The sequence below is a fragment of the Prosopis cineraria genome, unplaced genomic scaffold (genome assembly GCF_029017545.1).
Source record: "Prosopis cineraria cultivar Desert tree isolate PC_DT_omini unplaced genomic scaffold, ASM2901754v1 PC11, whole genome shotgun sequence".
NCBI classification, from domain to species: domain Eukaryota; kingdom Viridiplantae; phylum Streptophyta; class Magnoliopsida; order Fabales; family Fabaceae; genus Prosopis; species Prosopis cineraria.
In genome coordinates, this window is record NW_026555342.1 from 7,104,850 (window position 1) to 7,127,156 (window position 22,307).

General features: G+C 34.2%; 1 protein-coding gene across 1 annotated transcript; it reads left to right on the forward strand.

The window, feature by feature from the left end:
* Positions 1-2,415: 2,415 nt before the first annotated feature.
* On the forward strand, positions 2,416-21,599 carry LOC129285342 (obg-like ATPase 1). Its single transcript, XM_054920979.1, has 12 exons — positions 2,416-2,734; positions 3,218-3,385; positions 4,862-4,985; positions 5,091-5,182; positions 7,050-7,148; positions 7,957-8,070; positions 8,682-8,746; positions 11,965-12,081; positions 13,180-13,255; positions 18,935-19,027; positions 19,544-19,594; positions 21,181-21,599. The coding sequence occupies exons 1-12, from the start codon at positions 2,648-2,650 to the stop codon at positions 21,277-21,279; spliced, it is 1,185 nt and encodes a 394-aa protein (XP_054776954.1). The 5' UTR covers positions 2,416-2,647; the 3' UTR covers positions 21,280-21,599.
* Positions 21,600-22,307: the final 708 nt, after the last annotated feature.

The window sequence follows — 22,307 nt, forward strand, 5'->3', positions numbered from 1 at the left end:
AGCTTTAAACAGTGTTTACTATTATTAATAAAAATAATTATTCTTTTTGAAATGCCAATGTATTTTAAAATACCCAACATTACTAATGGGGAGTTTGCAATAAAATTAGCATATTGAAAAATGAAAAATCCAAAAGAGACATAACGCCAAGGAGGTTGAGATGATGTTTGTCAGAAGGAGAATGATGTTCTTGGTTTTAGACATGTTAAGTTACAAAACCTAACTTTTATGTTGAAACTCGAATGAGGTTTTGATCAAACATAGGGTTGCTTTGTGAGCGCAATTCATGCGCGAAAAGAACAAGTGTGGTGGGGATATTCTTCCTACTCTTGAAACACAACCACACAAGGGGAGAATTGGAAGGAAATTAAGTTTGGGAAGCGAAGATGAAGGATGCCGCATGACAGCTTGGGGATGGAAGAAGAATAAAGTTCTTATAGCATTGTCGGTTACCCCATCATGATAAGCTCATTAAGCATGTCATACAATAATGTCACATGAAAATTGAAGGCACTGGTAACAAATTATGTACTCATTTAGATTTCAGTTGAGTATAATAGATTATGAAAATAATTATTTAAATGATAGATTTTAATCATAATTGATTATGTTATAACACAATCTATTTGGATATTATTTTTTTAAAATTAATTTTAACAGAATTGAAGATATTTGAATAATTTAATCATAATTAATTTTATCTATATAAATTACTATATAATTTAATTCTTAGATACCAAACATCAATTTTTTAAGGATACAAAAATTAAATTTTATTAAAAAAAAAGTTAAGAGAAGAGAGTTTAGTTTTTTTTTTATTTAATATTGTGCCTTTTTTTAATTTTTTTGGGCCTTTCTTTGTAATTTTTTCCAATACTTTTGATCAATTTTTAGCAGAAAGCTGATGAAAGGAGTTTACGAAAAAACGTGTGTCTTGCCTCAGAATTGATTTTTGACCTTTTTTGATTGTTTGGGTAAATTGGCTGAAAAAATCAATTTTGGGGTAAAAAATCAATTATTTCTCCTATCTAAGCACACACTATATCTACCATCGGGTGCATGGGATTGGAGCAAGTTCAATAGGTTTTTTTTACTTGAATTTTGTCCTAGAAAAAAAATTGTGAGGTGAGGAGGGTGGAAGATGACAATATAAATATACCTCGACGGAGATGGTTGGCTAATGAGGAGTTTACAGTGAAATCAACATATTGAAAACAGAAAAATCTAAATGAGACAAAACGTAGTAGAGGTTAGTGATTGATATGAAAATTAAATCATCCAAAAAAAAAAAAAAGACAAGAACATATTATATGAGAATTACCAATCTACAGGCAATTCGAAAAGAGATAACAAGAATAATACTGGATGTGAAAGAACAAGCGAGATTTGCTTTGAAAAAATAAATACAAGGAAAACCAATAATGTAAGCCCAATAAAGCACAAATATTATGGTCACATTTACTTAGTAGGAAAGAATGTATTAAAAAAATAATGACAAAAATAGGATAATCAAAGAGAATAAGTGAGGATATTCATAAGGGGAGGATAATTTAGTTTATGAGATCGAGAATCATGATTTATGAGATTTTTAAAGGGTGTGATGATTCCTACATTTATAATATATATTAATAAGTTTTATCATACTTATCATGAGAAAAAGATGATTTAGTTTATTTTTATCTTGATTTTTTTAATCAATTTTATTTCATTCATTTTAGTAACCAAATGGGACCTAAGTGAATGCTAAAGCATGCAAAAGTATGAAGTATCTAGTAGCATCTTGATACATGTTCAAGTTACTGTCCATGAACATAAACAAAATGTAAAGAAATAAGTGGGCTGTTTACAATATTACATATTTCAAATTAAAAGTTGAAATCTTGTAATAAGTTATTCCAACTAGCTGTCTTTAATAATGAAAGTATATACATGAGTAATAAAAAATAGTAAAATCTTGAATTTCAACTATTGATTTAACAAATAAATTCAACAAAACCTACCAATTAAATTAAATTATTTATATTCAAATATCATTATTAATAAATATTTGGTTTGGTTGACTGATGTGGTATTTGTCACTTACTACTTCCCTCTAATGTTGGAGTAAATTACCGTTATTGATTGAGACTATATTATTAATGTCATACGAGCTTGGATAGTCAAAGTCGATTAAGCTCGGGTTGTTACCTTTTATCTAAACTAGACTGCAAACTTTAACTATAATTGAATTATTAAAATTATTTAAGTTGCCTTTAAATTTAAATATATAATTTAAATTTTAAATTTTAGTGTTATAATTTAAAAGTTTTTGTATCGTAAACTCAAATCTCCAATTCAAATCCCCCGTCCAAATACATGAAGGAAGAGTTTTGGAAAGTGCGAAATTATGAACAACAAAGTATAACAGTGGCACGCGATGGTATTCTCACTCCTGAGACGCAGCCCAGCCGCAGCCTGGTCCACTGGCAATACCCTGCACACAAAACCCTACGGAGCTTCGCTAAAGCTCTATCCTTTCCTCTTCACACACACACACACACACTCTCTCTCTCTCTCTCTCTCTCTCTCTCTCTCTCTCTCTCTGAGAAGCACCGGTTGATCTGAATCGATCCCTGTACTCAATTTCTCTTTCTGTGAGTCTGATATAATGCCACCCAAAGCTGCCAAATCGAAGGAAGCGCCAGCTGAACGACCCATATTTGGTCGATTCTCATCACACCTCAAGATTGGCATTGTATGCTCCTTTCATTTTCCCCCGTTTTTCTTCTCGCTCCCTTGCTCCTGTGGCCATGGGTGTCTTTTTCTCCTTTCAAGTTGTACTCTTTACTTGCGAATATAAATTCAGATGGGCAATTAATTGGGTTCATGAATCTTTCCTATATTTTGATGTTTACTTGATCAATCAACACTGCCATGTGCTTCTCTATATTCATTTCATTTATACATTTTTCTTAAAGATTAGTAACTTCAAGCAGAAAAGATTTATACTTGATTAATTGAGTTTAAAAACTTTTGCTTTCAACAATCAAGCTGGTTTCCTCGTGCAGCTTCATGAATTTTTATGATATGATTAGCTTGTTTAGGAAAGTTACACGCTGATGCATGTTGAACTGTTCCCTTATTCTTCAACTATAATCAGTCCGTGAACTTAACAAATTATCCATCAGCAAACTTAATTCATTTTGTCTTTCTTGTCTTTTTCCTTTTTGGTATTAAGGTGGGCTTGCCGAACGTTGGCAAATCTACTCTTTTTAATACACTCACAAAGATGTCTATACCTGCTGAGAACTTTCCCTTCTGCACCATTGAGCCAAATGAGGCACGGGTCAATGTCCCTGACGAGCGTTTTGAGTGGCTTTGCCAATTGTACAAGCCAAAAAGTGAGGTATGCGACTTATTCATACCTATCATAGAGTCTCGTTACTTGAAATATTGTAAAAATATCGTCGGAACTTTACATGGATCCTTCATGAATCATAGACAAGATCTTTTTGTTAATAGATATTTTATATTTTATGTTACTTTACAGTTGATATCTCTATGCATAACAGCCGGTGGCTACTATCAGTTAACTGTACAGTTTTCACTTGAATGTGAAAGCCACAAAGTCAACATTATTAGAAGCAAATACATTGGATTTTTAAATTATTATGGGTTAGGTTTCACTTTCTAAGCTTCTGTAATAGCAAAAGAGATAATATTGTGCACAGCATGAATCCACCTTGAATTATCCTCCACTGAATGAAAGAGACCTTCTTTTGATGATATAAATAGATTAAGCCATGGGATACACTTGTTTCAAACATGATGTGATGTCATTACATTACAACTTTGATTTGTTATGGTGTTGGGAAATTATGTTAACAGTCTAATAATGCTGACAAAAGTTGCAACTGTGAAAAATATGAGAGGAGAAAATTAGAAATTGTAATGGCTTGGTTGATCTCCTTCAATGATGCTAACCATATACTTAGGGCAGCACAAAGTATATCCTTTGTTTGAATTCTACTCTCACTGATTGTATATTTATATTGAAACTTTTTTATGTTGGTAGAAGAAGAATATCATATCTGATTGATAATTGAAGCATGATGGATATTTTATATGAAATATAAGAGTTTAAAGACCAGAAAACCTTTTTTTCCCTTTGAAAAAAAAAAACTTCATAATTTCCAATTAAGTTTAAATCTCAGAAGATGGAGAAGTGGAACTGTTCTCTTTATACCTAATGTTAAACTTCCATGTATAGTTTTCCTTGTTGGTATTTAAAGATGGAAAGAGAGGTAAATAATGTGATGTGGGACATAATTGGGATTTGGGAACTAGGGAAAAATTACAAAACTGTCCATGCATCACAGAATTTTGTTAGAGAAAGTTATGTAGGTTAAGAGCTACATCGTAGTAAGTATTATTAATTGGAGAGGAGGCGTAGAGAGTGCCAGTGGACGCCTGACTACCATTTTTATTAGTACTAGGCCTTGTTATATGTATTATTTTTTCTGTGTTTAGGTACTGGTATTTAAATTGAACACTCATGCATTTATCAGTTCTAGAATCCATGTCTCCATTCATTTACTCAAGGGAGAAGGTATTCTTTTTCCCCCCCCCCACTGAACTCAGTTCAAGCTATAAATGTATTTTCTTATCTCCCTAAATTCTCCTTTTGATGGTCCTAAGCTATTCTGCCATTTTTTGTAATTTTCCTAGCAAAACCTTATTGGTGGTGTCCTTTGGAAACCAATAAATATGGTTTTGTAGTTATGCTGCAATGCATTTCTAATTATTGAAGTTGAGATTCAATCATTTTTTTATCTATGATTTGGTCTTTCCTCTATCACGACATTTTAAAATTTTCATCCAGGTATCAGCTTTCTTAGAAATCCATGATATAGCTGGATTGGTTCGAGGTGCCCATCAAGGGCAAGGATTGGGCAATAATTTCTTATCTCACATACGTGCAGTAGATGGCATTTTTCATGTTTTAAGTAAGAAGTCCAATCTCATTGTTTAACATTCCTAACTGTGTTGCATCATTGGTGATTGTAATAATGGCATGGGAATTATAACTTTTGGCTCTTGCTATTTGTCAGGGGCATTTGAGGATTCAGATATTATCCATGTAGATGATTCTGTAGACCCCGTGCGGGATTTAGAGGTTATTTCTGAAGAGTTACGGCTGAAGGTATGCTTTTTTGCTTCATTTTTAAGGCAGGGTATTATCTCTTCAGTATACAAATAAAGTCTCAAACTAAAAATGTATATCATTGTTAGTGACTTAAAATTTCAAAACCCTTCTTTCTATGTGCTGAAGGAGTCTTTATACAATGACATGCCACATGCAAATGCTAGATGGAAAACCAAGAAAGCTTTAAAATTCAGTTTGCCAATACAATGTAGTAAGGACTTGAGGACAGACATAAAGGTTGAATAGAATTAAAGGATATAAAGTTTCCCAAAATAGAGGGAAAAGAAAACTATCTTGTTATCCATATCCTTATGAAACGTTTTCTGGTTCTGTGAAATTCCTGGTTTTGTGCTTCAGTCAAGAAGTATTGGTGCTAACATAGATATGGGGCAGGACCAATCCAGGACACTGACAAGACTAGATGTAAAGTATTTAAATGCAATTTGTAGTGTCGAGTCATGTGATTTGGGTGTTCGATGATTATTGGGCACGATTTGATTCTGTTTTTGTAGTTTCATTGCTTCATAAGCTCGAACCAAATAGTTAATTTAAGCAACTTGGAACTGCCATTGAGCTCCCAGTCTCTTAGGAGACCCAACTCTCCTGTGCAGACCAGCCACAGATCCATAAACAGATTATGTCATTGGCTAAGGACAATGATTGGAAAATAATCTTGCAAGCTTTAAATAAATTTACCATGTTATCAGTGATCGTCTCTTTGGTCGAGAAGCTGCTGATAGAGTTATTTATCCAAAAACAAGCTCAATTTAATTATAGGGACTAGGGAGAGATAAAATTGTGGGATCTAACACTGAATTTGAACTTCGTACGCACTTCATTCAATTTCCTTTCCAATTAATTTTGACATCAAATATTTAATAGTTTTTTAAAGTATATGAAGCCAAACAATGTATAATGTTCCAACTTCTTTGTATAGATCACTTTAAAAAAGAAGTTTTGCTAGCTCTTGTGTTGGCTCAATCAGGGCCGTGTGTGCCCTTTGGCAAATAAGGCAATCCCCTTAGGCGTCAGAAAGTGTTTACTTATACCCTTATAACTGGTCACTATTTTTCCTGTTAAGCATTAATGTTAATTATATATTTTCATTTAGAATTTATTATTCGCTTATATTCTATATAACCAGTCATTAAGAAAACTAATATGAAGATAGATATAAATAATATTTCCTCTGATCCCTATTATAAAGTGCTTTTAACAACTTCATCAAGGACAATTAACTCATTTAATGTCTTAAAATGAAAAAAAAAATTCAACTTTATCCCCATTAAAAATAGAAAGAGAGAGATACATAGTATACGATGAGTCATACAATTAAATTTACAATACTGATAAAATTGGAAAATGACAATAAATGACCCTCCATGTACCTCATATTAAGGACCAAAGAATCTTTCTACAAGATGTTCTATAATAGGGATCGGATGAAGTAATACAGCAGGCCTCTTAAATAATTTAACCTTAGGCCCCAAAACCCCTTCACACGGCCCTAACTCAATGTGTATCAAAGGAGCATCTTCCCTTGCCTAGGCGTGAACGCACATGTTGCTTATGGTCTTGCTCAGGTGTCAGAGAATGCCTGATTTGGTGTGTTTATTATAAGCAATTGGAAATTATATATTATTTGTAACATGTAACATCTTGGTCATATTATCTTACAAATTGTGATGCGTCTGTGTAGCTGGGTAACTATTTCCCCTTGGTGCACTAGTCAAAAGTCAAAACTTATATTTCCATGTGTTTCATTGCTAAATAGATAGATTTTATCTTTCTATGAAGTTTTTTGTGCACTGTAATATAGCCGCTGATGTAATAGTCTGAGTCTTGCTTTTTCATCACATTCTAGGATATTGAATTCATAGAAAGGAAGATAGAAGATATTGAAAAGAGCATGAAGAGAAGCAATGACAAGCAGTTAAAAATTGAGCTCGAATGTTGTCAAAGGGTACAGATTGAGCTTTCTCCACTATCTGCATTTATTTTTATTTATTTATTTTGAAAAGTCACTGCTACTATTTGTTTCATATAGTTTTGTTTCTTTGTTTTTTTTAACTTATCTAATGATATGGGCTTGTTGGAGCTTTCTGTTATTGCATATATGTTGATATATTTGTTCATTTTTGTAAACTTAAGCAGTCAAGCTTGTACATTTATTCTTAGTTTTCTTCCCTGATGGTATGATTCTTGTGGCACTTTCTGTTACATGGCTTCCTTCTCAACATTTTCTTGATTTGATGGCTCTTGTCCGTTTCACTTATAAAATAGCATCTATGACTGACATTGAACATGTCTTAGTAGTGTAATGTTTATGTGAAATTCTTCATGGTAATATGTGATATAAAGCCAATATAATTTAGGGAGAATGGCAGTGAGGGCTGCAGAAGAGAAAAAATAGCAGTCAGGGTCCAAAACAACTGAAGATTCATCTATTCACAAGTTAATCGATAAACTTGTAGTTGTGCGTAGATGAACATTTAGTTGGTTTTGGTCCTCACTGCTAGTTTTACTCCTCTGGGGTCCCTCACTGCCATTCTCCCTGTAATTTAAAGTTTGTGCCCATTATTATAACTTTGAGCTTGCAATAATTTGTGGACTGGAGTGTGCTTACCTTCTGTCCTATTCTCTCACGCAGTTACTATGCAACCTCACTTTATCTCTTACTGGCATCTCTTTTGTTCATTATTTATACAAACCACTTTTTAAAATCCAAATTGGATTGGAAAAGTAGGATGACAGTTCTTATTGTCTTACAGGTCAAGGCATCCCTAGTGGAAGGGAAAGATGTACGGCTAGGGGATTGGAAAGCTGCTGACATTGAGATTCTAAATTCTTTTCAGTTACTCACTGCCAAGCCAGTTGTATACTTGGTATCTTCAATTTTTTCTTCTTCATTTTCCTCATTAAAATAACAAATGTTACTCTGGTTGAAATTTAAATATTAAAGAAAAGCTTGTAACTTGTCATCTAAAGTAAAGCTAGCAGTTATTGTAGTTCTTCGGTGCACTGGATCTTGTAATCATGTTACTTTCTGTTCAGTTCATAGTTATGAAATCTGTATTGCATCAATGCATATATGTTTGTATACTGGTCGGGTTTTCAGTCAAGTCTCATTCTAGAATATTTGAATTTTCCTTATTTTTTAATTAATTGTCTCTAGCTTTCAATCTTTCTCTACACATTTTGTTTATCTTTGTTAATGTGTTTTATTCTTTCAATATTTTTTATTTATTTCAATAGGGTTTAAATGTTAACAAGATGAATGCAATCTTTCTGAAAATTTTAAATTACTATCTAGGAAAAAAAAATCTAGTTTTGTGTGATATTTGTGCTGCATCTCTGTAGATTGGTGTCCTTAAAGTGTTTCCCAAAGCATTAGGAGTTGAAATCATTGTCACGACTCTATATTGGTGTTTGATGTTATTTTCTTAAGATCTATTAATTGAAGCTCTAAATGTTAATGCGTACGGATCATTTGCAGGTTAACATGAATGAGAGAGACTACCAAAGAAAAAAGAATAAATTTCTTCCAAAAATCCATGCATGGTATGTAAGCCTTTTGGTTGTTATTTGGTTGTTTACTTTTGCCTCTTATCTTCAATATTAGATGTTGTTTATGACAAATTAGTCTAGGGAGTTTTATTCTTTATCTTTAGGCCCCTTTTGGTTAATAGAAAGGAATGGAATAGATTGAAAAAATAAAGGTAAAAATAAGATGATCAAAGGGGATAAGTGAATCACATTCATAAGGGAGAAGGGTAATTTAGTTCATAAAGTTAGGAGTCACGATTCATGAGATTTTTAGAGGATGTGAGAGCTCCCACATTTGTGGTATATAATAATGAGTCTTATTATATTTACCATTGAAGGAAAGGGTGATTTAGTTCGTTTTTGCTTTGGCTTTTTTAATTAATTCCATTCCTATCCTTTCTAGCAACCAAATGGAACCTTAGATTATTTTAAAAGAAATTATTTTAAGAGAAGAGATGCAAATGGAGAGGATAAGATATACTCTTAAGCAATGGTGGACCTACGTTTTTTTTTTCTAGGGTGGGCAAATGCCCCCCCTCAAATTTTCTAGAAGCCTTGTATTTAGTATTGATATATGTATCATTGCCCCTCCTCATTCCTTAATTTTACACCTACTGAGCAAGCATAGTTGAGACTTGAGAGAGTTAAATATGAGATGACAATGAAGAGCACATATCAAAATTAATTCTTCTCTAGTCATCATACTAATATAGTAATGTGGCTCTTATCAAGATCAAGCACGCAGATGAGAAAGTTGAAGAAACAATGAAGGTTCAATAACAATGATGAAAAGAAAAGGTTGCTTTTACCTTCAATGCTAGAGTGAAAGATTCCGAATCCAATCCAATGAGTGTGGTTGTTAAGAGGAGTGAGATTTTAGACATTTAAAACCATCATTGTGTAGTAGATTAGTCGTCACTATTTTTCCCTGTTTAGCTCTGTTTCAAAGAAACAAACAGAGGTGAAAGTTTGAAAATAAATTACCTTACACGGCCACAAAAACAAAGGAGAAATCTCATGGCTGAAGAAGGTGCGTTTTCTATGTTGTAGAGGGAATGAGAGATGCAATTTGTAGAAGGCAATGATGGTGCTTAAAGTGGTGGGAATTGGAAAAGGAAACCATCAAATGAAATCTTACATTATTTTAAAATCCTTATAAACCATTTCTTTTATCATTCTCTTCAACAAATTTAAAAGTAATACAAAAATATATTATAACAAAATAAAAAGATTTTTATATTATTTTTAGCACAAAAATTTTTCATTTACTTTGTATACTTTTTTTCCATAAAATCATTTTAGCACCTTTGTCTAAAATATATTTTTAAATTTATGATCCTCTAAATCATTTTTATTCATTCAAATTATTTTTTCCAAGTTAAAACATGATTTTGAATTAGTATATTGAAATTTTTATGAATTTCAAATAGGATAATGAAATTATTTTTATGGAAATTTATTAATAAGGGAAGTAACAAATCTTTACTTGACAAATAAATTTTTAAAAATAATAAATTTAGATAAATTAAAGAAAAGTATTTATTACTTTTATATAAAAAATATGCCCCTGTTGGCTCAGGGCCTTGTGTCCGCCATTGCTCTTAGGAAAAAGGTCCAAGGCCATGGAACAACAGAAGTAAACAAAATAAAACGTTATTCATACCATCATGCTTATCTGTTTGACGTGGCCTTAGATGTTTTGATCGAGCATATTCAAGAGGAAATTCCCAAATGCATGTTCTTGTGGGTGATATAGTTCTTACTGCTTAGACAATAGAAGAGATTAACTATAAACTTGAATTATGTAGGAAGACTTTGGGATCAAAAGGTTTTTGCCTGAGTAGGAGTAAGGTAGATATTTACATTGTAATTTTGATAAGAAGTCAGTCACTGGTAATTTAGAAGTGAAATTAGAAGATCAAATTGTACTTCAAGTGAAAAAGTTTAGATATTTGGGTGCTATTATTCAACACAATAGGAAAATTGATAGAGATGTTGCACATAGGATACAAATTAGATGGTTTAATTGGAGAAATACTAAGGGAGTTATTTGTGATTGAAAGGTACCTAATAAACTTGAAGAGAAATTTTATCGAACTGCTATGAGATCAATGATGTTATATGGTAATGAATGTTGGGCTTCAATAGGATGGCAAGAATATAAAGTTGGAGTAGTAGAGATGAAAATGTTAGGACGGATATGTAGACATACACGTGAAGATAAGATCCAAAATATGCATATACGAGAAAAAGTGGGCGTAGTATCTATTGAGGGAAAAATGGTAGAAAATTGTTTGAGATAGTTTGCACATGTGTAGAGAGGATTGCGAGAGGCATCGGTGAGGAGGGTGGAATGGATAACTTTGAGCCTTGTTAAGAGAGGTAAAGGAGGCCTCAAGAGAACATTTATTACAATTGTTCACTGAGACCTCTTAGTTAACAATATTCTTAAAATCTTGGTAAATGATAGGTTATAATGATGTCGTGCAATCCATGTAGACGATCCCACCTAGCGCGATAAAGCTTGTTGTTGTTGTTGTACTGCCAAGATGACTAATTCCATCACACATCTAAAAGAGACACTTCCTTAAATTGTCAGATTCAGGATGCAGTTAAAAACCACAGATGCTAAACAATTATGAATCTGAGATGTTTGCACACCATTATTTGCTAAATTTCTTGACCTGTCAGATAAAATCATACAATTTTGAAGTATTTTCAAAGATCTGCTTATGCAAATGCCATCACATGCTATTAAGTACATGCTTGGTCAAAATATGGATGAAGGGATGGAAGGCTAAGGATAAAAGCTGACAATTATCCAGGTCCAGGCATGGCGTATTTTCAATTTAATTTGTTTCACTCCATTTCCAACTCTCACTCATGCAGGCGGATCCTCAGTCATCTTTTCATTCCCCCCTGATGAGGAAGGGTTACCTAACTTCCAGTTAAAGTGGAATGATGTTGCAATTATAGTTTTTATGTTTGAAATTTGAATGATAGTGTCAGATACTAGTTTTCTCAGCCCTTGAAAATAGGAAACCCTTCACTGGAAGAAAAACATTACCAACCGATAGTTTTTCTCTTACAATCTGTTTACAGAGACTTGCCACATTTTTTATGTAGACAGTGTTTGCCGATAAAATTTTATTATTCTGATGTTATTTTTATTTTTAGATCTCTCTCTGTGTGTGTTTTTTAGGTAAGTTGACTTTTGCTTCTCTTCTTTCCAGGGTCCAGGACCATGGTGGTGAACCAATTATTCCCGTTAGCTGTGCCTTAGAGAGGAATCTTGCTGATATGCCTCCAGATGAAGCAGCCAAGTATTGTGAGGAGAACAAGGTTCAAAGGTTTGTTGAAAAGTTCTATTTGCCTTTTCATTATTAGACAAAACTAGGTACATCTTCCTTGCACTATACGAAGTTTGAGTATCAGCCTCACCGTTCATGCCTAGTGTGGTTTGTTTTAGATTTATATTGATATATTAATATTGATGTGTGAGAATTATCATTATTTAATCATTTTAGAACAAATGTGATAATATACTGCTTTATCAGAAAAAAAAATCTCTATATATTTGTTGAACTTCTTTTTATTTATTTTTATATAATGATTTTGTCAGCCTTCTAAACTGAATAATGGCAGGTGTTTGCTTTCTTGTCGGACATTGTAATGCGTGTGCACTAGGTTGCCAATTTTTCTTCGAAATACTGCTAAAACTTTCAACTTTTAATTATTAAGTGCATAATTTTTAACTTACCTCCAAGATAATGAAAACTGAGATCTCAAGTAAGATCAATTGAACTGCAAAATAGGTCAAGTTGCTAGATCAGATAGAGTATCATGTGATCCTAAAAGATGATTGATATTTAAAATTTAAAATATGTATACTGTGAAACTGACTAATATAATATCACCTAATATTGGTAGCTTTTGCAACGTTGACATGGTAAGATATGGTCAAACATTGGGCAGATGTTTGACTCTCCTCATCAACCTTTTTCATAAATAAAGTAAGAAACATGTTATGCTTAAACTGTGGGTTAATAGGGCACCATAAGGCAGCCATGTCAACCTGTTCTGTGAATAGATATTATTGGTGACTTAATCTTGTATTATGCTAATATTCTGAGTAATTAATGACTCTAATATTGTACTACAAATTCATTCTTAGGTATATTTACTTAAAAAATAATGAAAAATTTCATTTTGATGTGTTACTTGTAAAACTACATGTGATGTGAGCTTCTGCAAAGGTGTGCAAAGCATGCAAAGATTTTGTCAGACTGAGACCTAATACTGACATTATTTGAAAATAATGGAAAGAATGACATTTGTGATCTCTCGTCGCTATTTGGATGGCCAGATCAAGAGCTTATTCTTATTGTTATAAAGAGTTGACTTCTAGTTTCTATGCAACTAATTTATTACATTCTCTGTTGTAACAGTGCCCTCCCCAAAATCATAAAGACTGGATTTTCTGCGATTAATCTCATTTACTTTTTCACAGCAGGTCCTGACGAGGTTAGACATGTTCTTAAATACTTCTAGAGATTACTTTGATGGTATTCCCCCAATAAACTATACATCTTAAGCAGTTGTTTTACCGCTTTCATAAAATCATCTGATTAGTCCCCCATATGCATATCATGTCCATTAAATTTGTAGCATCAGATATTTGTTTGCTCTATGCACGATGATGTCGTGCAATCCATGTAGCCTATCCCACTTGGTGGGATAAGATTTTTTGAGGCTCTCGTTATAAATTACTCAATCTGATCTCAAATATAATTACTAACACCTACCTCTATTAAAAAAAATTAGTTGAAGGTAGTTTAACTAATTAAATTTGTACCAAAAAGCAATATTTTTTCCAGATTTGTCCCTAATTAGATGGTTGACCTCCCTCCATAGTAAATTGCTTTGTTTTTACCAACTTAGGCTAGCATGAGTGGTAAGGGCTCTTGTCACTTAAGCAAGTAGTTGGAGGTTTGAATCCCAACTCTTGTGCATGTAGCGACCTAGTTGGGAGGGGTCTATGATAAGATTTCAGATAGAATTCAGACTTATTTAAGAAGGAAGCAGTATAAGATAAATTAGGATTAATTTCATTTGATTTAGTATTTTATTTAATTTTTATATATTTCTTCAGATTCTATTTAATTCTTTAGATTTTATTTAGTTATCTTAATTTTATTTGTTACCTTAGATAGTTATCTAAATTTTATTCTAGATTGTATTTAGCATTATAAATATGACTAGCAATCTAAAAGCTAGCATATCATGATTAATAAAACAGTCCTTTAAACCCTTCAGAGATTCTCCTAAGCATAGTTATTGAGAGAGATATAAAATGAGATTTTTGTTTTATATCATCTTAATAGATTTATTCCTCTTATTTCTTTTAAACATTTGAGCACCTATCAATTTGGCATCAAAGCCATGGTTATCACATGTATTGGTCAAGAAACCAATCCTTCTAACAACTCGTCTAACAACGGCCCAGAAAATTCAATTTCACTCATGTTAGGCCAATTAGCCACAATCACTTGAAAACTTGAAACTCTCGATTTATTATAAAAAAGGTAGAGGCATTTGAAACCTTTGCAATCAAGAAACGTAGAGATACACACTGCATACACTATTGTGAAGGTGAAGAGAGCGAAGACAAGCAAGAAAATCATAGGCGCACCAGATTTCATCACACTAAAATTGAATTTCCAAAAGTTAATGGAGATGACCCACGAGGATGGATTTTAAAGGCTAAAAAGTACTTTAAATATGATAACACATCTGAGGAAGAAAAGGTGGACGTGTCATCATTGTCATTGGAGGGTGATGCTTTGGATCTTTTCGCTTGGATTAGTCATGAAAAAACAATCCATTATTGGGAGGAACTCATGGCAGCGTTTTAGGAGAACTTCGGACCCCTTGAATACCAAAATCCAAACGAGTTTCTCTATAGCATCAAGCAAGAAGTGTTAGTACAGGATTACCGCATAGAGTTCGCAAAACGTCAGTGCAAGTGAAGAATTGGCTGAAGCATTGCTTGCTCGGCGTCTTCTAAAATGGGTTGAAGGAGGAGTTGCGATTAGACGTACGCATCCATAAGCCAAGATAGGTCTACTGAGCGGTGAGTCTAGCCTTGTAAGTAAAAAATAAAGTGGGTCTCAGCAAACCCAAACCCAACCTGATCCAAACCCAAACCCGTTTCCATAACCAACTATACCTAGCGCACGTGATCAAAGAAATTTTGATCTTCCATTCTCGTCAACTTCGCAAAGATCGATCACCTCAATGCCCATGGGAACCAGACCAGCGAGTGCAGTGATGACCAGAAATTCTGCCCTAGATTTCAAACAGCAGCATTAGAGAGATAAGGGGTTGTGTTTTCACTCTAGAGACGTGTTTTGTCCTAGGCATTGCTGTCAAGGGTCATTATCTCATGGAAATCATAAAGGAAGGCGATGAAGTTGCCCTTCCCTTTGAAGACTGTGAACCCGAGAATATCACAGTAGAAGGGACAAAAATTTCAATAAATGCTATATTAGGTAGCATCACAGGGGCAGCAATGAAACTTGAGGGGACACTGCTCACAAGAGAAGTCCTGTTACTTGTTGATAATGGGTCCACTCATAATTTTATATCAGACTCATTGGTACAAGAATTATGTCTTCCTACTCATTATATTTTTGCATTCGGAGTCCAAATTGGAGATAATATTGTATGCTGCAACTAAGTATGTAAAGATGTGGGAGTTAAGCTCACAGAGCTGACTATTAAACAAGATTTTTTCCCATTTTCCTTGGGAGGGGCTAGTCTGGTGCTAGGCATTAAGTGGCTAGCATCTCTTAATAAGGTGTAAGCCAATTGGAATGAACTCTTTATAATTTTCTGGTTGAATGGCAACGCTACAAGGAGTCCCTGACACTACTAGAGGTGCTCAATTTAATTCAATGCAACAAATAGAAGCTTCCATTAACTCTAAACCTTTCACATATTTCAACCTTGAACCTTTATTTGTAGAATTCCCATCTGTTTTTGAAGAACCCACAGATGTGCCACCATTTAGAAATTACTCACATACCGTTCCCCCACTACTTGGGGCCAACCCACCCAGTTTATGACCATACAGGTATCCACATTATCAAAAGGCTGAGCTTGAGAAGCAAGTTGAAGAATTATTAAAAAAAGGGTTTATTCGTCCCAATTCCAGTCTATTTGCTAGCCTATTATTATTGGTCGCAAAGAAAGATGGTTCATGGTGTTTTTTATGTGGATGACCAAAAATTGAATAGCAATACAATCCCAGATAAGTATTCAATTCCCAACATTGATGCTGGACACTATGAGTTCACAGTTATGCCTTTCGGCTTAACTAATGCACCAGCCACTTTTCAAGCAGCTATGAATGATTTATTTTGTCCTTATTTGCGAAAGTTTGTCTTGGTCTTCTTTGATGATATTTTGATATACAGTTCCTCTTTCCAGCAACACCAAGACTACCTACGCATTGTCTTGCAAACCCTATAGGAAAGTGTGCTCTGTGTCAATTGAAACAAAAGCTTTATTGGGAAACCACAAGTTCCCTTCCTAGGGCACAATATTTCTGCCCAAGGAGTTGAAGTTAAGGTGGAAAAGGTCGAAGCAGACGTGAATGGCCAATTCCTAAAAATGTGAAGGAATTACGTGGACTTTTAGGCCTGGCAGGATATTATCAGCATTTTGTGAAGAATTTCGTGATTATTGCTCGTCCTCTCACTGATTTAACTAAGAAGGATGCCTTCTTATGGTCTAAACCAGCTCAGATGGCCTTTAATTGTCTTAAACATGCATTGATGATGGCCCCCATCCTACAGTTGCCTAATTTTGAGGAAGAATTTACAGTTGAATGCGATGCATCCACAGAAGGAATTGGTGCTATACTTATGCAAAACAACCACCCTATTGCGTACTTCAGTAAAGGATTTTCTTTCTCCAACCACTTTAAGTCTACTTATGATCGTGAACTCCTAGCATTAGCTCTTGCAGTCCAAAAATGGTGCCATTACCTCTTAGGGAGGCATTTTTTTGTCAAAACAAACCACGCAAGTCTTCAATATTTATTACAACAATGTATCACAACTAATATTCAACAGCAGCTAATCATCAAACTCTTACCCTTTAATTTTACTTTCATCCACAAGGCAGGAGTGGAGAATAAGAGGGCTGATATGTTGTCAAGGCATTGACAACATGCAGATTTTTTTTTCAAATGGCAGGACCTTTTGCTGCCGAGTTGGATGACCTTTCCTCTGAGTTGACATTGCTTCCCTTCACTAATGAAATAATGCAGGATTTACAAAAAGATCCGACCTCTCGACGTAGATTCCACCTAGTCAATCAAAAACTTTTCTATGGTCACAAAGTAGTCATTCCTTATTCATCACAATTGTGACCAAAGTTACTAGCAAAAGCCCATTCTACTACTATTGGAGGACATGGCAATTTTCTTAAAACATTTAAGCGTCTCTCGAAGAATTTTTATTGGCTAGCAATGAAAGCGGATGTGAAGGCATATGTGTGACATTGTGTTACTTGTTAGCAAAATAAGTATCAAACTCTAGCAAGAGTTATTTTGATTAAGCCAAACCAAGTTGAAGATGAGTACTACCTACCATTCACAAGCGGATGGTCAAACAGAGGTGGTCAACTACGGTCTTGAAGCCTATCTGCGATGTTTTTCCCATGAGCAACCCAAGTCTTAGCACAAGCTTTTTTGCTAGGCGGAATACTCATACAACACATGTCATCATGCATCAACCAACCATTCACCTTTCAAGTTGGGATATGGGAGCGATCTTCCTCCCTTGCTTCCTTATGTGAAAGGAGAAACACTTATAGCTGACTTGGAAGATCAACTTGAGACCAGAGATGTAATGATCAGACTTCTAAAGGATGATCTGTGCAAGGCTCAAGACTGAATGAAGGCTTATGCTGACAAGTATCGAAGGGAAGTCAAGTATGCTATGGGCAATGTTGTGTGGTTACGAGTACAGTTTTTTCACTGACAATCACTTACCAAGTGAAAGTTTGAAAAATTATCACGTCACTTCTTTGGGCCTTACAAGATTCTTCGAACAATTGGCAAAGTAGCTTATGAATTGGAACTGCCAGCTGATGCTCGTATTTACCCTATTTTTCATGTATCTCTCTCATGCCAGGCTCATGGGATGGATCCACCACTTGCACCAGCTTCCTTAACACTATCGGCAGATTTTGAGCTACATGTAAGGCCTCACTGAGTCTTAGATCATAGATGGACTTGTCATCATTTGCTTAAACTATTGGTGGAATGGCAGGAGTGACCTGTGGAAGAGGCAAGTCGGGAGGACTACGACCTATTGCATGCTCAATTCCCTTCTTTTCAACTTGAGGACAAGTTGAGTTTTTAAGAGGGGGTAATGATAAGATTCCAGATAAAATTCAGACTTATTCAAGAAGGAAGCGGCAAAAGATAAATTAGGATTAATTTCGTTTGATTTAGTATTTTATTTAGTTTTTAGATATTTCTTCAAATTCTATTTAATTCTTTAGATTCAATATTTTATCTATTTAGATGTTATTCAGTATTTTAGATTTTATTTAGTTATCTAGTTATCTAGATTTTATTCATTATCTTATATTGTTATCTAGATTTTATTCTTGATTGTATTTAGCATTATAAATATGACTAGCAACCTAGAAGCTAGCATATCATGATTAATAAAACAGTCCTTTAAACCTTTTAAAGATTCTCTTAATCATGGCTATTGAGAGAGATATAGAATGGGATTCTTGTTTTATATCATCTTAATAGATTTATTCCTCTTATTTCTTTTAAACTTTTGAGCACCTATCAATCTACCTTTACCCTTAGTAATCCATAAAAATTTTGACTTTGCCAGTGGTGGAGTGTACTCCTTGTGCCTCACTAAAACAATTGCTTCATGTTTTGTTGAAAAATTCAATGAGGGGTATATAAGGGAAAAAATGTCTTTGATGATCCAAACAATTAGAAAAGTAACTTATATTTTGGACCAACAAAACTCTTTGATAAGTGACATATTTGAGGCTGGAGAGAGCATTATATATAAGCAATATATATTTCCACGTTGGATGCACATAAGTTTCTGCTATCCACAAGCCAATGATTTTTTCTTTTGGTATAATTTGTATTCCCAGGTTAAGTGTTGGCAAATTAGACGGCAAACAAAGGCTCCTCAAGCTGCAGGGACTATCCATTCCGATTTTGAAAGGGGATTTATTTGTGCTGAGGTTATTTTAGTTCATTATTTTGAACCTGTTTTTTTTTTTTCATATATATATATATATATAGTGAGAGGGTTTGAACACTTGATCTCTATCTGCATCTCACTCTTGCCGCTTGAGCTAACCTCAGGTGACATTTTGAACTTTTTTTTTTTTTAATTTTGATTTTGGTAATTCTCTCTTCCCAATGGCTGGAAGTAAAAGATAATCTCCTCAACTTCATGAACCCTGTAAGGCTTCAACTACGGGTTCAGAATTTTAAATGTGAAGATACCGTATTGCTGTTCAGGGTGAACTCTAGCCTCGTAGATGCCCAAGTGAAACCCATCCCCCCCCACCAAAAAAAAAAAAAAAGAATTTGATGTATTAAAGTACTGAGATAGAAAGGGTGTAAATGAATTATCTGTTATTGCCATGACTCACCTCCATTTTCTTTGTCTGAGAATTGTGCTCTCAGAGTGTTTTTCCTATTGTAATTCTGTTTCACCTTTTAATAATCTTGTGGGTTTTGTTGATTTTCAGGTTATGAAGTTTGATGATCTAAAGGAACTTGGTAGTGAGGCGGCTGTAAAGGTGACTGCTTAATTTGAGATGTAATTACTCGTGTTGAATGCTATTGCTTGTGACAGATTTGTGTTGCTCGGTCAACATAGACTGGTAACCAATATTTTTTAAAAAAAAAATAGTTTCGTTAAAATGTGAGTAAAATCCTAGCTATGAAAAAACTTAATGCTAATGTGACTTGGGCTTGTCATGGTCATAAATTTCCAAGCTCTTGTTTTCTCTGTTGAATTCTATTTAGGATCACCTTGCTGGAGCCTGAAGGATTTTATTCATGAGCACGAATTTGAGTTGAAGTGTACTTGTACTACTTTTTGAATTTGTTTCAAGACAATCTGTTGTATTCTGAGTGGTTGGTGTCCATTTTTCTGAGTCATATCTAGCTGGAAAGACCTTGCATTGGACTTTGTTTTAAAATTTGCAAACTCGACTAGACTTTTAATTAAATGTAGCCGGGTCAGAATTTTTTGGAGGACAAGTATTGATGTTTCTCAGGGGTTATTTTTATTTTTGAAATTTTATTTATTTTTTTTGAAGCTTAAAGAAAAACTTTATAGAACTGCTATAACTCCAACAATGCTATATGACAGTGAATGTTGGGTATTTAAGATGCAACATGAACATAAAATGAGGGTGGCAAAGATGATGATGTTCAGATTGATGTGAGGCCATATAAGAAAGGATAAGATGCGTAATGATCATTTAAGAGGACAAGTTGGTGTGGAATCTGTTGAGGAGAAAACAGTTAAAAAAAAAAAACATTTTAAGATGGTTTGTTTATGTGCAAAGGTTATCGGAGGCAACAATAAGGAGGGGTGAACAAATAGTCTTTAGCCCTATGAAGAGAGATGGAAGGAGACAAAGAACACTTAAAGAAGTCATTAATCAAGATCTCTCAGTAAATTGCTAATTAGTGGAATTGGTCTTGGACAAAGCACTATGGCATCATGATTTATGTAGATGACTTCACTTAAAGAAGTCATTAATCAAGTTTTCTCAGTTAATGGCTTGTTGTTGTTGAAATTTTGGCGTACTGTTATTAGATCTTTGTTACTATGAGATTGGTGTTTTTGTGATTGATGCTATAGTTGAATGGGAGGTCACTCTTGTGGCTGAGATTTTGAAATACAATCTTGAAGTAGAATTGGGATCCTATGCATCGGCTTTAGTCACTTTCTTTTGATGTTATGGAAAAATTAGTTGAGCTCACTGCTGGCAAACGGAGATTGCGGCTGATGATGAGGTGTGACTAAGCCATGAATTTAGTGCTTATATTTTTTTTTTTTTGTTTTTTTTTTTTCCTGTCTTGCTTGAGGTCTGTTTTCTAGAAGGCCGTTAGGTTGTGATCTTTAATCTGCTTGGTTTGTACATTCTGTAGGCAGATTTCTGTTTCCCATAGAATTCTGCTAGAGTTTCCTTCTTTTATATCTAGTTTTCTATCTTGCTATATTAGAGACATAGGGAAGACTTAGATATTGGCTCTCTCTGCCGTCCCATAAAGTTGACATGTTCCTGTAGTACAAATGTAAATTTTCTGTGATGCAAACATGATGTGAGCTTGAGCTTTTCGTCTGCGTGGCCTTTGTATTTTTTATTAGGCTGCTGGGAAGTATAAACAGGAGGGCAAAACCTATGTTGTCCAAGATGGGGACGTCATATTCTTCAAGTTCAATGTCTCTGGTGGGGGAAAGAAGTGAAACAAGCAATCCATTTGTAGTAGCAGCTGGCTGTTTTGCTTGGAATAGGTGCTCATTTGCAGACAAGCGTTACCACTTGGCAGTTTGAGAGCTTGAATTGTAACTTGTGAGACATGTTGAACATTAATTGAGGCCACGTATTTATAGGAAATATTGGTATTGCATGGTTTGTTTGTTAGCCATGCTCGAGAACTGTAATCTGAGCCACTGGCACCGCACTGCTAAGGTGTTTTTGTTAGTGAAATTCTATTTTATTTTTCACTAGAAAAAGAATAGCAGGTTTAATTAAAAATAAAATGGCGCCTCTGTTTTGTTTGTTCTTTCATGTTTTCTGGGAGCTAAATAGTTTTAATATTTGTTAAAGTTTTGGATTTTTAATTGTAATTTTCTGTATTTTCCCATTTAATTATGAGGAAGACACTACTGTAAGCAGATTCGAACGTGCATATAACTTGACGTAATACATTGGATACGCCACATTCTAAAGTTCCATGATCAAAAAGTGCATGCGTGTAAACATGTATATGCGTTGACAGATAGACACGGGGGTGTGTGTGTGTGTGTGTGCGCTTTTTTTTTTTTTCATGTCTTAAATTATTTAAAATTACATTTTTGTTGTTCTAATTTGAAGAAAAGGGCAAAGCTGACAGATAGATGTACCCAACTTACCCTGCATCCGATTGCGATTTCGGATACATCTAAATTTTGTTTAGATGGGTATGATAATAGATATGTAGTCTTGATTAATGTCATAATCATATATATGCATATGCGTGTGCTGGATGCTGTTAGAATGGGAGGACCACATGTATGTGATGGTGTCATTGGATAACAGGAAAGTGGGGCCCAGGGATCATCTCTCCTTTATGCTTCCACCTACTCACCCCCCACCCTCCTCATCTCTGTCCCTTCTAATAATTCAGCCAGTCACATTTTATCTCATTTATATCAATTTTATATAATCAAATTAATGAAAAGCCCCACTGTTTATGTTCAGCTTCTAGCCAAATTAGATTTTTAAATCATTG

Bases quoted from the DNA above. Each gene is read 5' to 3' on its own strand.
- LOC129285342 (XM_054920979.1), top strand. From the start codon at position 2,648: ATGCCACCCAAAGCTGCCAAATCGAAGGAAGCGCCAGCTGAACGACCC. The intron at 2,735-3,217 runs GTATGCTCCTTT...TTTGGTATTAAG, and splicing joins CACACCTCAAGATTGGCATT to GTGGGCTTGCCGAACGTTGG. The intron at 8,747-11,964 runs GTATGTAAGCCT...TCTTCTTTCCAG, and splicing joins CTTCCAAAAATCCATGCATG to GGTCCAGGACCATGGTGGTG.